This window comes from Leuresthes tenuis, unplaced genomic scaffold (genome assembly GCF_036924035.1).
Source record: "Leuresthes tenuis unplaced genomic scaffold, fLeuTen1.0.hap1 SCAF_15, whole genome shotgun sequence".
Taxonomy (NCBI): Eukaryota; Metazoa; Chordata; class Actinopteri; order Atheriniformes; family Atherinopsidae; genus Leuresthes; species Leuresthes tenuis.
This window is the reverse complement of record NW_027325369.1, coordinates 30,990,564-31,007,404: the sequence shown is the minus strand read 5'-3', so window position 1 is coordinate 31,007,404 and position 16,841 is coordinate 30,990,564. Positions and strand designations below refer to the sequence as shown.

Sequence of the window (16,841 nt, the reverse complement as noted above, 5' to 3'; positions counted from 1 at the left end):
AAAAGGCGCCGCTGAGGGCTAAAACGCCATCTTTTTACCCTGAAACTCGCAGAACACTCTTGGTTGGGCGATGTTAGAAAAATTAACACAAAACATTTATTTCTTGCAAGAAAGAGACAAATCCACACAACCTGTCGGGAAGACCGCTCAGAGTTGTCTCCCGACAAAATGGTGCTCCAGCTATTTATGTTGTTTATGCTTGCTGATCACACAATGTTATGAGAAAAGGCGCTTTTCTCACCATTTCTTGTTATGGGAAGGAACATAAGAGGTGCTTCTCACCAGTTAATATTATGGGAAAGTCTAGCACCAGAGTCAAATCACTTTTGCTTGAAGGTGAACAGATGGAGTGACTCTTCTGACATAGTATAACTATATCATTTTTCCAACAGGCGATTACACTGATCGAGCTTTGTGAGTTTAGCACTTTTCTGTCAGTCCAGCAGTGGAAATCACCAGTTTCCCAGTGGACCACTGCAGAGGAAAGACTAGTATAGTAATGGTGGGGTACTTGTGGAAACCTGGAGGTCATTTCTAGTTTCTTTAAGCTGAGTGGACCTTTCGAACCAAACAGGAATTGTGCAGCATTGTTTGAGTAAAGTTTTCTGCCCACCTTAAATTTTCCTCATTTGTTTACATTCCACCTAAGAGCCCCCGCCTACAGTTTGTATACATTTGACACAGTCCATCAGTCTATTTTCCAACAAAGATAAACAGGAAGTACATTATCTTCTCTTGATTCCATAAAATAGTCGACAACACAATCTACCCAACCCTGTAGCCATTTGCGTAGGAACCAGGGTGATCCAACAAAAGGCTGCATGTATAAAAGAAAACTTTTATACTTTTATCTTGGTGGTTTCCTGCTCCAGCAGAGCAAACAATATGAGTTTGTGGCAGAGCCGCCGTATTGTTCTGTGCAGCTCAGATGTTTAAGATTGGATGAACTTTATTGATGTGAACAGAAAACCTGGGTCACTGCAGCACAAATAAGCGTAAATTAGCTTAAATAATTAGCATGAAAGCTACGTGTAAAAGCGATACACCACCTGAAACCTTCTGAATGACCTCATTGACCTCCTTCATGAAGACCCGCTGCAGAAAGACCAGGTGGTTCAGCAGGTCTGTGGTCAGGTTGTGCTCGAATGAACCGATCTGTGCACCAGAGACAGGAAGAGGATGGTGTTTTTTAACGTTTAAAGCCTGGAAACTGGTGTCTAAATGCCGGTTGGGAGACTCTCACCTCAGCTACACAACGCAGGTAGTTGCCTTGCAGGTAGTTTCCTTGCTTTGCGGGGAAGTCATCCTGCGCCCAGCCCTGGTCCGAGTGGCTCTCGTGGTCCTCCATGATGTACTCGCCCGACATCGTGACCGGAGGCAGGGTGAGGCTGGCTGACGGAGACATGGTGGACATGTCCACCGGGGACACTTTGGACTGGAAGCAGAGCTTGTGGTTCGGCAGCTCAAAGGTGAAGCTGGTTTGTGCTCCTGAACACAAGAAGAGAACCGATTCTTTTCACTTTCTGCACCCTCTGAGGAACCAGCCTTCGGTTTCCTTGGAAACGGGCCTCGTTACACACCTGTCATGCCGTGGCTCTTCATGCGGCCCATTTTGTACTCTGCTTTCAGGGAGGGCAGGAGGGCGGCGCCGATGGTGATGCCATCCATCATGGCGCTGAACTTCAGGACGATGGGCTTCTTCTCCAGGCCTTCGGGGAGCTGGGGGAACTCGTTGGCCTCCACGGGGGTCTGATTGATGCTGGAGGCTTTGTCAGACGGCTGCGGGGTGGGGGTGTCCTCCCTGTTCGGAGGTTGCCTGAAACAACACAAAATAATGAGACATTCTTTCACATTTTGTGACTCCGATTAGAAGATCTGCAGCCGGCCCACACCCCAGACTCCCTTTAATATGTCAGCACGACTCAGGTAATCACCGTGGCAACGGGCTGTTAGCTCGTCACTGAAGGTTTTGATGAAAAACAGAAGACAAACGAGGGAGACGTACACGTTTGAGGGCTGGCGGATGAGGTCGGAGATCTGCTTGGAGAGCTGGTGGGAGCTGCGCACCATCATGCTGTGCAGAGTCGCCGGATGCTGCGGGATGTTGATCAGGATGGCGCCCACCTTGAACACGGCGGCGTTGTTGGTCTTCAGACCCCGCTGGGCGCTGTACAGCGCCTGAGATTTGGCGATGTTGCACTTGACAACCGTTCTGCAAAAAGAGGGTGAAGTGGAATGAGCAGCGGGAAGTCGCCATCACCGAGACGATTTGGACGAATGAATGAAGGTGGAATTACTGAGAGGACATCGAATAATGAAGCTTCATGCGGATCGTTCCTTTAGGGGGTAAAAATGGGTCGAATGAGCAGTCACCACAAGCACAACATGAATATTAACGATGATTCTTATCCAAAAATGAGCTTTTCGACTGAAAATCCCAACAGATTTTAAGATAATTCAGTGTTTCAGTGTCAGATTAACTCAAAAATGAGTCACAAAACTCGGAGGATTAATTAAAAAATGCAATAATTTCCCTTCAGTGGCGTCTCCACTCTGCTGCTCTGTGATTGGATGACACTAAGCTGACCAGCAACACAGATGTGGGAGGTTTTAAACCCACTATTTTCTGACATTTACAAAGAACTTGCCAAAACAATCAGCAGAATAACCAGAATTGGCTTCATTGAGGCGTTTCGAATGGAATGAGCCTTTAAAATACAGCTGGCAGACAGGTGACTGGGACAAATGAAGGATGTACAGGTAAGACAGTTGTGGTTTGGGTTTAGGGATGCATGAGAGCCCCAAATGGCAGCATTAACATACAGGAACTCTTGTTTAGCAGTGCTGGTGGGAGATGTGGGGAAATCCTCCAGTCTATGCAAGTAGTTGAGGGGAAAAAAGAGGAATAAGAACAGAAGAAAGTGTAAAACAGCTCAAAAACGGAGTGAAAACAACTTCCTAAAAGGCAGAAATAAGAGGATTCTTTATATATCCTGATAGAGGTCTGAACAATAAGAAGCTGAATAATAATAAAAGCTGAAACGATCTTATGAGTGGATACAGCAGCTGTTTCCTGAGCTCATCAGAAACGGGTCGCCAGGTCCATCCTGCTGACCGTAGTGTTGAAAATAAGAAAAAAGCTCAAAATCTTTACAACAGCTTTAATCTCCAGACCTTGGGAACAACGTTCCACATCAAAACATGAAGAAAAATGACCATTAGGCCGTTTATAGAAGCAAACATTTACTGTACAACCTGAAAAACGAGCTTCAGCTTTAACATTTAGTCGCATAATCGCTGTTTCTGAGAGCTGCTTCCTGGAAGTGTTCCTGAGCCCATGCAGTGATTTCCAGGACAGAATCAGGTCTGTTTCAAGGAGACTCTTCCTCTCTCAGGTGCTCTTTTATACCCAGTCGTGTTGCTAATTAGCCTGATTAGTTTCAACATCTTCCTCCAGCTGTTTATCATCAGCACCACCTACTTTTCCAGCCTTTTCTTGCTTTTCTGAGGGAAATATTTCTCATTAAACACTAAAAAATGTCTAATTTCCACCATCTGACATGTTTTCCATGTTCTAATGAGAGAAAAACGCTGGTTTATGACATTCACACAGCGTCTTTTTCATTTGAAAGAGTAAAATCACTGCATGCTCACAACAAAACCTCATTAATAAACCATCCCACCGGAGACGGTTTGGATCAATGCACTCAGATGTTCGCTGAAGCGCACGAACTGACTGACTGAGAGTGTTTTTAAAGCAAATCTGCTGGAATAAGCCATTGACTGGCTGGGCTGAAGCGGGCTGCTGTACGTACTGGATGTCGGGCGTTATCCCCTCCAGCAGGACGATGTTCACGCCGCCGATGTGAGCCGATGCGCACGTCTCCGTCATCTTCTGATGGAGGATATCTGCAAACCGTCACAGGAAACGTTACACGGTTCCTCTCTACCTCTTTCTGGCGGCGTGTCAGCGACACGGCGGCTGTGAAAACTCGCCTTTCATCTTCTCCTTCAGCGTGAAGCTCCCGTGGATCTTCTTCAGCTCCGCCTCCATGGTCAGCCCGCCGATGTCCGCCTCCAGGTGCGTGCGGTTCACCATGCCGATGCCGAACACGATGAGGGTGACGTGCTGCGGCTCGGAGCTCACCAGGCTGCGGCGCCGCCCGCCCGCCGCCGGCTTGTTGGGCGTGGCGGGTTCCTGCTGCTCGTTCTCAAAGATCACTTTGCAGAGCGGCTCCGAGGGGCGACGCCCACCTTCTGCGGACGAAACGAGGGGAAAAGCTCGCATCACGAGTTCGATCTCAACATCACCCGCCAACACTGGGACGACTGCACATAATTCAGGGCGAACTTTGACCTCTACGTGACCCAAATTTGACCCAAATAGAGAAAATTATGCCCTCTGAGGAGCTCTTTCTGCTTATTTCCCACCACTAGAGTCGCCTCAGTTTTAACTAACAGTCAAAACAGCAGAAAAACTAAATCTTAACATGGAGAAGCGGCTGCTGATGATCAAATATTCAACATATGGAAAGTATTAAAGGGCAAAGGATGTCAGTGATGCATTTATCCTGATTGAGTGCAACATGCATGTGACAAACAGCTACTTTGACCATGAAGTATGCAATAAATGCAAAGCGTGGACAGCAGAGCAGTGAGTCCAGGCAGAGATGGAGGCACAAAGAGTAAAAATAAAGCCGTATCCTAGCAACAAAGGTGCAAAGTAAAGATTTGCACCTGAAAGGCAGGTCTCCGGGGAGCTTTTCTCCAGGATGCCGGTGGGATCGGAGATGAGGGAGTAGAAGTTGAGCAGCTTGTACATGTTCTGCCAGCACTCTGCCGACGGCTCGCTCTGCTCCGACACCGTGATGGAGTCCGAGTCGTCCATCTGGATCGCCATGTGGTCAGCGACGTCACGGGAGCCCTTCCTCGACACCTGAAGATGTGACGCAGGACATGAAACAAATACCACCACGACAGGCGGGGGCCGAAGGGTCAACCAACGGCCCCGCGGACCCATTTCATTGCAGTTAGATTTCATTTAAAGCAGCTTTAAAGCAGCTTCGGTCAACAGGAAGTTCCACATGTATCACAGCACCGACCGATGCTGCCTCATCTGAGGAAGTCTTATTATCTGTTGGCTCCATCTAGAGTTTCTGAGGAGAATATGATTTGAAAGGCCTGAAATCGCTTCATCCCACACGGTTTATATCTGTGTTTATACACGAGGAGATAATGCTGACAGCATTTTTGATCCTGTATTTACCAGATATATCAGCAGCATTGGAGCTTTTCTATGTCCTCAATCGTTCAATCGGAAACCCGAGAAAAAACTCCCCTTCTATCTGCAACTTTTACAGCATCACAGATGCAGCTTCGGCACCCAGATCTGCAGCAAATATCACCACGAAGACGCCGTTTTAGGGTTTAAATCCAACGCTGTTTAAAGCCACGAGTTGCCTCGTACCAGCAGATAATCGGGTGAAAACATCCGAATTAAAAGCGTAAACCTGAGGAGAAAACCTGCTGTTGGTAACTTAGCAACCTAGCAGCAGGAGGAATGAAAGAGGAGGAAGAAGGGTTTGTTTTCCTCGTCACAGCGTTGTTTAAACTGATGTTGTCCCCGACAGAGAAGCTGAAATCTTCATCGCACCGTTTGACAACAGCAGGCAGCCGTGACCCGACGCTGGAGGAGAGAATCCAACAGCTGCCCTTTGTTTTAATAACAGGTCACCATCTTCACTTATTATTCATTCTAACTTTCCTGGAACTTTGATCCACATCAGGCTACAACATCATGAGAGGTGGCTTCACTGAAGGCAGTAATATCTTGCTGCTGACTAAAGGGTTTAAAGGGGAACTCCAGTATTTTTAAACCTTATTTCTGGCATGAAATACGTTCATCTGCTCACAGAGAACAGTTTGGTGAAAGTCGGCGTCCTTCGGAAGATATTTAGATAACTGGAGATCCATATAACGGAGTGAACGGGGCTTAGAGGATGCAGCCTCTAAATAAGGCATTATCTGTCTTTATTTCACCAATACTTTAAGAAGAATGAATGAATGAACGTGTGCTATAGCTCTGTTAGCTCATAGCTGCTGTTATGTGGCTACTTGCAGCTATAGGAGAGCTAACGGAGGGATTTCTACACAGGCACTCTACTGGGACCACTTCATCCACACGCCCCCCTGCAGCACAGCTCATTCACTCCGGTAAGAACGTCCATCTTACTCAAAGTCGTCGTTCACGTCGTCAAAATCTGATAAATATCCTGCCATGTTGCACAAAACTATCAGCAGCAAACTCTGTGTGAAGTTAGCCGACTGTCACAGAGCACGGAGTGAATAAGCTGTGCTGCAGGGGGGCGTGTGGATGAAGTGGTCCCAGTAGAGTGCCTGTGTAGAAATCCCTCCGTTAGCTCTCCTATAGCTGCAAGTAGCCACATAACAGCAGCTATGAGCTAACAGAGCTATGAGCTAACAGAGCTATGAGCTAACAGAGCTATAGCACACGTTCATTCATTCATTCTTCTTAAAGTGTTGATGAAATAAAGACAGATAATGCCTTATTTAGAGGCTGCATCCTCTAAGCCCCGTTCACTCCGTTATATGGATCTCCAGTTATCTAAATATCTTCCGAAGGACGCCGACTTTCACCAAACTGTTCTCAGTGGGTAGATGAACGTATTTCATGCCAGAAATAAGGTTTAAAAATACCGGAGTTCCCCTTTAAAGTGGTGCTCCTGAGTCATACTGCTAAACACATCTTATGCACCTTTACAGCAACCAGCCTACAAACAGCAGCTTCGAGGATCAGTTTTACCCAAAATAAGTGACTGATTTATACGGTTTACCTTGGAAGTGCGCCGCTCTGAACGTCCGAGCGAGCTGCGTCCTCTGGGCTCCCTTCTTCCCAGGGTGTCCATGCCTGAGGGCGGCCCATTCGGAGGTAAACCGCCTGCTCCACCCGCCCCCGCCCCTCCTCCTCCGCCCATCCCCCTCTTGCCCTTCAGGGTTTGGGTGCCGCTGCGGCCCGCCCCGTTCAGGCTCCCACGGGAGCTGCGGCTGAAGTCCGAGGACCTGAAGTGGCGGTAGGGCCGGCCCTTGAAGGTGGGCGTCGGGGAGGCCGAGCCGGCGGTGTAGCGGTTGAGCTTGATGTCGGTCTGCGTGGCCTTGATGTCGTCGATCATGGTGCTGAACTGGTGGATGAGGCGCACCAGAGCCATGTCGACACGCTGGCTGATGGCCTGGCAGGCCGTGGTGAAGTCGCAGTGGAACGTGTTGTAGTGGCGGCGGTTGAGGTCGTGGAAGGAGAGCGGCGCCGCGGTGGGGCCCTGGGGAGCGCTGGTCGACTTCTCCATCACCACGGCGTTCACGCTGAAGGTCTCGATCAGCAGCGCTGGCTTGAACTCAAGTGGAGGGAGGTTGACGGTGCCCTGCCTGTGTTCCACACAAAATGAAGCGCGACTTAGACTCCATCCCACATTCAAACACATCAGCAAGACCAGAATCAGCGACTCGTAAAGCACTCGGATCATTTCACCTCCGGGATCGCTTGTTTTTACGCTCTTTGGACGTATCGGAGTCAACGATGTCTGCCCTGAGACACTCCAGGTTGCCAGAGAAGGACAGGTGCTCCCCAAAATACATCTTATAGCTAAGAGGAGTGGCGTCTTGGGCCTGGATTCCCGTGTAGCTCAGCAAGGGCTTGAAAACCACCTGAAGGGGTAAAAAGAGTTTATTCAGGAGCAGAATTTGGTTGGAGTGGACCTTGATGTCCAACTGGAAAAGTTAGACTGACTATTCATAGCTGGATTACCTCATTTAGTGTCAGAAGATTAAAATAATGAAGCTTTTTCACATATTAATGGACAGATGAGATACTGTTCGAGTTTAGATATTAAAACAATCTCAAACCAGCCCTAAAACTGCCCATTGGGCAGCAGCAGATGCATAAACCAAGTGAAAAACAGCCACAGATCAAAGTAAAGACACTCAAACAGATGCTGACCTGAGCGTCGGCCAGCTGGACAGCAGCTGGACACTGGTTGCCCTCCTCGATGTCGACTATGTCGTCCTGGCTTGTGCTGTGCTGGGAATGCTGGGAGTGGGTCCCATCCAGGGTGTTCTGGTCACTGGACAGCACTGTGTTGAAGTCTGAGGCCGAGGGGATGGTGGGCAGGTTGCACATCCCACCTGAGGGCGGACAGGACGGGGACACCTGCTGTCAGAGACTCCAGCTGCTCCGAAGGGTGTTAATTCATTTCATGCACAACTGTAAACAGCCACGAGCCGCTTAATTTGCTTGTGAGGAACAGAAGTTAATCATCCCGGGCACAAATCCAGACATTACACAGATATAATTGTGCCCACAAGTGCTCAGCACAGCTGGAGAGATAAAACAGGTAATTCCACACAATCATTCTTTTATTAAGAGAAAATGGAACAAATTCAGAGCGAGGCGGCTTGTTACTTAGAAGACAGAGAGCAGGGAAACAGCAGCGCTGTGAGGGATAGCTGTAATATCAGGCAGTTAAACTCTAATCTACGAGCTGATTCTCATGGAACACAAATAGAGCCCTGGTATTAGATTAGTTAGATCAGTTATGTCTGAGCTGAAAGAGAAAATGAGACGGTTTCTAATTGAGTTGCTCCACTGTTTATTACAAAGATTTAACAGGCTGACTCAGTGACTCTGTGTACTTTCCCTTTAATTTGAGATATTCAGCTCCGTTTTCTTGGAGTTTCTCTTAATAATCTTCACAGAGAACTTCACTTAAAAGAAGTTTTGGCTTTTCGGGAGAGAAATGCAACATTTTAAGATGACTGGAAGCCAAACTCACTCTTTCCATTTTAAAAGCTTTTTCGTTTCTTATCTGAGAGGCACGAATTACTCCGAATGGTTTCCAGCCATCAAAGTGTCACCGAGGGAGCGTAAAATTAAAGATTTGCTCCGTGAAGCGTTTAAAAACTCAAACCACAGAACAGCTAGAAAAATCACCGCTAGTCTGACGAACACACACAAAAGCATCAGCTGTTCCCAGGTTTGTCTGGAGCTAACAAGCTAATCAGAGAGATAAACCGCTAACAGCTTCACCAACGCGACACCCAACGAAGCCGGACCGCGCTCTGGGTGGTTAGCCAGCAGAGGCTGGTAGTTGCAGCTGTTAAAGGGTGAATCCGGAGAGTCTGAACAACATTAAATGGAAATTTAAGGTGAATTCCTGGTGTGTGAAACCTTACTGTGAAGCTGCTGAATGATGTCACAGATACTATTCATTCATAGTCTTTTTGCTGGTCATTTACACCAATTTTCCCTTAAAACTGTAACCAGTTAGCACATATATATATATATCTATGCATTAATATATATATTTTAAATGGAAACTCATTTAATCAATTAACGAACTAACTTCTCTCCCAGTTCTGACTGGAGGAGAAATGGACGGCAGCCCTTTCTGACCCTTAGATGATCTTTCACCCACTTTTAGGGAACGTGAATCCGGAGAGTCTGAACAACATTAAATGGAAATTTAAGGTGAATTCCTGGTGTGTGCAACCTTACTGTGAAGCTGCTGAATTAAAACGCAACATGTTGGCTTTTATCTGTCAGATACTATCCATTCATAGTCTTTTTGCTGGTCATTTACACCAGTTTTCCCTTAAAACTGTAACCAGTTAGCACAGCTATATATATATATATATATATATATATATATGCATTTTTATATATATTTTAAATGGAAACTCATTTAATTAATGAACTAACTTCTCTCCCAGTTCTGACTCGAAGAGAAATGGACGGCAGCCCTTTCTGACCCTTTCTGATGATCGTTCGCCCACTTTTAGGGAACGTGAATCTGGAGTCTGAACAACATTAAATGGAAATTTAAGGTGAATTCCTGGTGTGTGAAACCTTACTGTGAAGCTGCTGAATTAAAATGCATCGTCTGTGCAACATGTTGGCTTTTATCTGTCAGATACTATCCATTCATCGTCTTTTTGCTGGTCATTTACACCAATTTTCCCTTAAAATTGTAACCAGTTGGCACAGATATATATATATCTATGCATTAATATATATATTTTAAATGGAAACTCATTTAATTAACAAACTAACTAACTTCTCTCCCAGTTCTGACTCGAGGAGAAATGGACGGCAGCCCTTTCTGACCCTTATATGATCGTTCGCCCACTTTTAGGGAACGTGAGCTGAGTTTTTATGTGAGACAGGCTGGTTTTACATCACTTATGATGCGTTTTTACAGATATAATCCTGCTCGGCACAAAGTGTGCAGCTGTTTTATAGATTGTTTTTAAGTTTTGGGTTAAAAAAGTACAAAAAAAACAAAAAAAATTGACCCAGATAGTATATTTAGACAGGACCAATGATGAATACCCCTTCCCTGCCAACATGTGGTCCCTGGCCTTTCACCTGTTTGGAGGCTGTTGTGCTGGGAGCGGTTCACCGGGGACTCCTGAGCTACACCTCCAGTCCGGTTACCCACAGCGTTGGACATCCAGTTGTAAAAACTGACGGAGGAGGGCTCAGACAGCAGCGGATGCTCAGTCAACATGTCTGTTCCTGAGGTAGATACAGAGAACTAAAGCTGCAGCACACCATTATTCACACATGTTGGGGGGAATCGTTTCAGCCCTACAGACAACATGGCAGTGACCTCCACCCCTTCAGTCCTGTTAGCCACTAAGCTGCCTCAGAATAGCTATTTTCCCTTCTTATGGAGCAGGGTTCGGGTTAAGCTAACCCTCGCCTGGTAGAAAGCAAGACTCTTAATCTCAGGGTCGTGGGTTCGAGCCCCACGCTGGGCGCCATCTATTGACCATCTGGACCTTATAAGTCACTATAAAACCTCACAAACAAGCCCCATAATTAATCCGTCGACGCTCGCAGTCAACGCACAGACGGCCCTCTGTCTTCTCCCAATGCCTTTCGATTTCAGGGGGAAACGCCCACTCACAGCAGAGTTCCCCCCTTTGGTAGAACGGACGACCGCTCAGACCCTGGAGTTAATGGTCAGGAATAACACGATTCCTTGAATTTAGAGTTAAAAAGCAAACTGATACATTCTAAAAAGTTAAATCATTATTTTTACAGAAGAAATCTGGTTTTCTTCTCCCTAAATAAAGCTTTTTTGATCAGTTTGTGGCGTAAAACCTTTCAGTTTCCTTTGATTTGACAAATGTCTGAAAGATAGAGGCTGAAACATCGTAAATAACTCCCAACACCTCAACTCTGCACACTTGTGATCACAACCCTTTAGTTCCTGACCAGCAGAGGCCAGTGTTGAAGCAGAAATGTGAACCTGACGTAACTCGTGAGTCTACCAGAAGCTTCCCGGCTCTGAACAGCGCCTACCTGTGCGTGTGAGGGAGCTGCTCTTGGCCGCGGCGGCGGCGGACGGCTCGTTCCTCTGAGGCGTGCCCTCCAGCAGGTTGTGCAGGCTCCGAAAGCTGCCCGTCAGGTTGCTCAGGAGGCTCTCCTTCCTGGGGCTGTCCTTGGCCGGCAGGCCCACACGGCTCACGTGGGCGGGGGAGTCGGCGGCCGTGTCGCCGCTGGTGTAGCTCAGCGACTGGTAGGGATGGGAGCCCTGGGAACGACAAACGCGCAGGTTACGTTCACGCCGTCGGGTGGCGTCTCATTTAAATGACAGGTCGGGTAAACTGTGTCGGGCAACGTCAGGGAGAGGCTGAATTAAAGGTTGAGCTGAGCTGGCTTAATAAAAGCAGAGGTGACATCAACACGAGCCACTTTAATTTGGCACAGAAAGAAAAGCGTCTTCCATCTCGCCTTTAAGTGGACACTTTAATCCTTCTGGCTGCCCAAAGATGGAGTCACCTTCATTCCACACTGTCAGTCAGAGCTGTAGATCATCTACTTCCTTTAAAAAAGGTCACAGCACCCACTTAGGCAGAGGGATTATTACAGCTGAAACCTGCCTCCTTAAAATACCAGAAAATAGAAAACAGCCAACGGTCATCTATAAGAACTAAAGATATAAGATCAAACTGAAGGTATTAAAGCTCCTTTCAGAGAAAACTGAGAGAAGAAGCAAATGTTTCCATAAAAAGAGATGAAGTTGGTGACCTTCTAGCAGTTTAGCTTGAAATATTTAAAAATAGTTGAGGCTCATTGCAGCTCCAGGAAGGGTAAAAGGAGAGCTGATATGTTGCCATATTCTGTAATGCTGCTCCTTTGGAAAAATGAAATAACCTCAGCTGATAAATCCTGGAAAGCTGACAGCATGCGACTCTAAAAGCAAGATTTATGGCTGCCTTGGAGGGAACCTTTCACAGCTTTCTGTGCATCACTGGACGAGCAAGGATGGATCTGCTAAAACTGCAATCTGCCATCTATACCGTCTGGTTTACAAGCAGAGAAGGAGGGGGGCCGATTAATAGTCAAACATTGTCTGTATTGTGAATATTAATGTGTAAACTGAATTTATCAGCCGATTTTTAACCCGTTGCTGCTCCGTTTGGTCAGATAGAGGCGTCTCAGCGCCGCATCAGTGTGTGCTTGCAGCAGGCCTTGAACTCGTACCTTTATTCTGAGCGCAGACTCGCTGTGTGTGTGGGACTTGGAAAGCTTCCTCATGATCTCCACTCCGCTGACGGGACCGGTGTTTGCTTCTTTAGGTGGAGGACGGCTGCATGCTCCCTCCAGCAACATGGTGTGTTCACTCACTGTGGCTTCACAATAATCAGATCGAATAAAACTCCAAGAAAAACACAGGGTTAAGAATCTGCAACACCACTTTAGTATCGGCACAATGAAAGCTGGTCGTTCCCACCTGCGTCGAATTCAAACTCGGCTCCATCGGCGCTGGTGTCGCTCTGCAGCGCAGCTCCGCTGTCCAGACCCAGGATGGTGTCCACCAGGCTCTGCGGAGGCTCATTGGGTTTGGTAAGCTGGCTGGGTTTCATCAGACCAATAGCCTTAAAACCCTGAGTGACAACTATGAATTTCATCCACTGTCTGGCCAAAGCCACCAGGCCCTTCTTCAGAGTCACCAAAGCCGGGACGCCATCGTTCTGAGGTGAAAGACGTGATTAGCACCACGGTTTACCACAGAAAAGCAGTTGTGGTCACCATAGCTCACCATGGTGGCCTCCTCTATGATGGAGTAGTCGGCTTGTTGCAGGTAGCGGTGCAGGATGTTACAGAGCATGCAGGAGGGATTCTCGTGCAGGTAGCGGGCTCGTTTAGTCACACGGTTGTATTTGCTGCGGATCGGGATGTGGATGCTCTTTTTCTGTGGGGAAAACAACCAAACGCACGGCAGAAAGGTCAAAAATACAGTGTTGTTGTTGATGTTTATGCATTTATCAGACGCTTTTATCCAAAGCCACTTACAGGTAGGCAGATAGGGTAAGGGGGCCTTGCCTATGGACCCCTACTGGAGGTAATACCTTTGAGTACCAGGAGATTTGAACCAAGGTCACCCACATGAAAGGTGGCAATCTTACCACTAAACTATCCAGTGACAAAAAGAAAAAATGGAGATGTTGGCGCTGCTCACCTCCAGGGCTTCGGTCATGATGCAGCCCATGACGGCGCACACACGCAGCGTGCCCTCCATGTCCAGCTTACGGAGCGAAGATTTGAGTTGGTCAATGGGAACCAGCCAGGCTCCAATGGCAGGTGTGGCGGTGCTGAGCAAATTCAACTGCCTGGACGCACAATAGAGAAAACGTCAGCCTTTATCTGATCAATCAATACAAAAATATGCTTATTCTTCTATTTTATCAGCATTCAGTCCATTAAAAGGATCCGGTTTGTTGTTTTAAAGAGTCTCAAAGGCATCATCAGACCATCTGAACTTTTATAGCCTCAAACTCAATCCAGAGCTCTGAGGTGTAGAAAGTGAGTGCAGTTGGATGTCCCTAAATCCAGGCTGGAACCCATTTATTGCTAGTTGAGAGGTCGATCTTGGCTTTTAATCATAGAAGCACTGCTTTATTGTTAACTCGTGTTTTTTGCTGTATATTTGCACAGCTTATGAAACACTTTGACTTAACCAGCAGTTAAAATGCGAAACTGTGTAACATATGAAGTAATATGTTAAAAGACTTTTGCATTTTCTGTTTGTTTCTCTGACGCCAGATAAATCGAGTATCAATAAAACTCTAAATTCAGGGTGCAACTCCCTGTGTGATATGTTTGCTGAGCTGTCAGACTGACAGATCTGCACAGACAGTGACTGACAACTGTAGCCATGAGGGGATTTTCATAGAAAGCTACTCCAGGAACTAATATTGTATTGAACACACTGTCCTGTTGTCACAGCACTGATATTAATTCACTTACTTTTAGTTCCAATCACAGACTACTGTAATAACATGTTTCTTTGAAAGAGGGCTTAGTAATCAGTGGGGTCATACCCCAATATGACCCTAGTAATCGGTGCGGTCATACCCCAATATGGCCTTAGTAATCAGTGCGGTCATACCCCGATATGGCCTTAGTAGTCAGTGTGGTCATACCTCGATATGGCCTGTGAAGGTGAGCGCACATTAGTGGGAGCAGCGAAGCTGAACCAGATCTCTCTGATGGTCAGCTTCATGCTGCTGGAGTCTGGGGGTGGAGGCATGAGGGGTAAGTCTTTCTTCAGGTCGTCAGACTCGACTCCTTCATCCTGCAGAGAAGAAGAAAGTTGGATTTAGTTTCTTCTGTTAGAGCAGCAGTCGATCTACGTTTTAATTGGACAGCTGTCCTTTCCCATTATACGTACATGTTTACACGCACCTTAAAAGCCCATTTTTAATCATACTAAACATACAAAAAGCTTTTTAGTTTCATGTAAACATGCTAACTTCCAACCCAACCATCCCAAGTTGCTTAATCTCCTCCATCTTAGTCGGACCAGGCACAATTTTCTGGTACACGTATTCACATCTTTACGCTGACAGCAGCTTTTACACTTTAGTGGCATTTAGGATTTGGTTTGTTGCAGGAAATCCTCACTAAATGTGACCAAAATCAGCTTTTAATGCATCAGTCTGTAGGTCAACCAACTGTGATTATCATTAAAAAATATTCTTCAGTTAAGTAAATGCAAGTTGAGAAGACTTAAGCTACCACGGTGTGACTGGTTACTGCCAGTTTCGGCCCTTTTTAATCCAAACTGATGTGTCTTTTCTCTGCTTTCATCAGTCTGAAGTTCTCCACCTGTTTATTTTGTGCTTTTGCAGAAAGGTTAACACGGCACATCTGGAAACATCTGCTGCTGATGCACAATGACCACCTTCTGTGTTGTTACCTTTTCTTTTACTAACTACTTTAAAAAAACAGATAAGTTAATGATTTTAGTTCTTTCGACACTGTGTTTGTAACTTTTTATTGTTTATGTATTTGACGCTTTTATCCAAAGTGACTTATACTGGTAGGAGGGTAGGGTTACCCGAGGACCCCTACTGGAGGTGGGACCTTTTATGCAGGGGATTTGAACCCAGGTCACCCAATCTTATCACCAGACTCAGATTGCTCCTTTTTCTTAAGTCTGTAACTTTGTTGCTCGTTTTTACAGCAGAAAACAGAGTTTTTCTCATCTAAAATGTGATATTTCCTTTTAAAACACTGATGCAGAAGACGTTCAAGGAAAAATGATGATGATAAATATCAAAATGAGTCACGCCTCGTCACGTTTAGTTCAGGAAAACATGACAAAAAGCACTTAAATGAGTGTCTCACCTGGTCGTCTGAGTCTGAATGCTCGTTAGCATCGGAGGCGGGACTGGTGGCGTCGTTTGGGAGGTTGTCATCAGACACGTCAGTGCTGTAACCACTTCCTGTTTGAGAGCCGGTCGAACCATTCGACTTGGACATCCCGGTCTTCCCTCCAGCATCGGAGCGACCCATCACACCAAACGCATTGTAAAGAATGGCTCCTGATTGGCGGCCCCCTGTGGCACAATGGGAAGTATTTCACTGATCTGCACACAAACGGCAAACAGTCCTCATCTTGCTGGACTTGGTTACCTTTGACCGTCAGGTTCTCTATGCCACATTCAAACATGATCCAGCCCCATTTCTCAACAGATGCAGCAGAACGGCCCAAATCGCTCGCTGCTGCCTGGGCGTCGGTTTCATCCACCAAGGAGAACTCCTCCATTTCCTCCAGACCAAACAGCACTTTGGACTTCTCAAACGGGATAGCTGTGATGGCACATGTGCCAATGTCTGCAGAAGGAGCAGAAATGATAGAAATGATGTCGTGGCCGAGTTAAAACTAAAAGCTCTGACTGCGATACCAACCTGTGGAGTCCAGGCCGCGAAGCTGGCTGTGGATACGGTGGATATAGAGTCTAGCGGCAATCTCTTTGCCTTTCTCAATGCCGGCATTGGAGCGCAACGAGCCAGAAGACTGAGGCTGCATCTTGGTGGCTGACGCATACTTCTCCAAATTGACAGAGGTTCGGCCATGTTCCAGGGTGTTTGGAGTCTCCTCTACGATACCCCTGAAAGGACCAGAAGGATCACGTGAGCTTCAGAGGCTTGTCTGCTCCTACATTTACATTCTTGTTTGAGATGCTGCAGACGGGCCACTTTTTGTGAGTATTTAATCTTTCTATAACGGGGATAACTGTCCAACACAACCACAAACAAGGGTCTGATGAGCTGTGGAGGAGTTACCTGTTCATCCTGAACTGCGTGGCGATCCTGTCGAAGCACAGCGCCACCAGAGACACATGTGTGACACACTTACTGGAGCATGACGGTGACCCTTCCTCTACAGACGCCTGCAGGAGGCAAAGGTTCACCTGCACAGAAAAGGACAATTAAAGAAAAGACAACTGAAATGTGCTGCAAAAACGCATCT

At 46.6% G+C, this 16,841-nt stretch overlaps 1 protein-coding gene across 5 annotated transcripts in view; it reads right to left on the bottom strand.

Moving 5' to 3' along the window:
* kiaa1109 (KIAA1109 ortholog) overlaps positions 1-16,841 on the bottom strand; it is an 84,121-nt gene that overhangs the window by 29,158 nt on the left and 38,122 nt on the right. For 4 of the 5 annotated variants that reach the window (XM_072364759.1, XM_072364761.1, XM_072364762.1 and 1 more), the window contains exons 35-56: positions 16,655-16,782; positions 16,277-16,479; positions 16,001-16,201; positions 15,713-15,924; positions 14,506-14,657; positions 13,542-13,692; positions 13,122-13,274; positions 12,813-13,053; positions 12,563-12,711; positions 11,378-11,609; positions 10,436-10,585; positions 8,012-8,196; positions 7,544-7,719; positions 6,855-7,440; positions 4,738-4,936; positions 3,997-4,257; positions 3,816-3,909; positions 2,824-2,874; positions 2,006-2,212; positions 1,581-1,816; positions 1,244-1,488; positions 1,050-1,155 (exon numbers count right to left, since the gene is read on the bottom strand). In XM_072364759.1, the coding sequence (XP_072220860.1) occupies positions 1,050-1,155; positions 1,244-1,488; positions 1,581-1,816; positions 2,006-2,212; positions 2,824-2,874; positions 3,816-3,909; positions 3,997-4,257; positions 4,738-4,936; positions 6,855-7,440; positions 7,544-7,719; positions 8,012-8,196; positions 10,436-10,585; positions 11,378-11,609; positions 12,563-12,711; positions 12,813-13,053; positions 13,122-13,274; positions 13,542-13,692; positions 14,506-14,657; positions 15,713-15,924; positions 16,001-16,201; positions 16,277-16,479; positions 16,655-16,782 (4,318 nt within the window). The remainder of the gene's footprint in view (positions 1-1,049; positions 1,156-1,243; positions 1,489-1,580; positions 1,817-2,005; positions 2,213-2,823; positions 2,875-3,815; positions 3,910-3,996; positions 4,258-4,737; positions 4,937-6,854; positions 7,441-7,543; positions 7,720-8,011; positions 8,197-10,435; positions 10,586-11,377; positions 11,610-12,562; positions 12,712-12,812; positions 13,054-13,121; positions 13,275-13,541; positions 13,693-14,505; positions 14,658-15,712; positions 15,925-16,000; positions 16,202-16,276; positions 16,480-16,654; positions 16,783-16,841) is intronic. The other variant, XM_072364760.1, reaches the window with a different exon arrangement.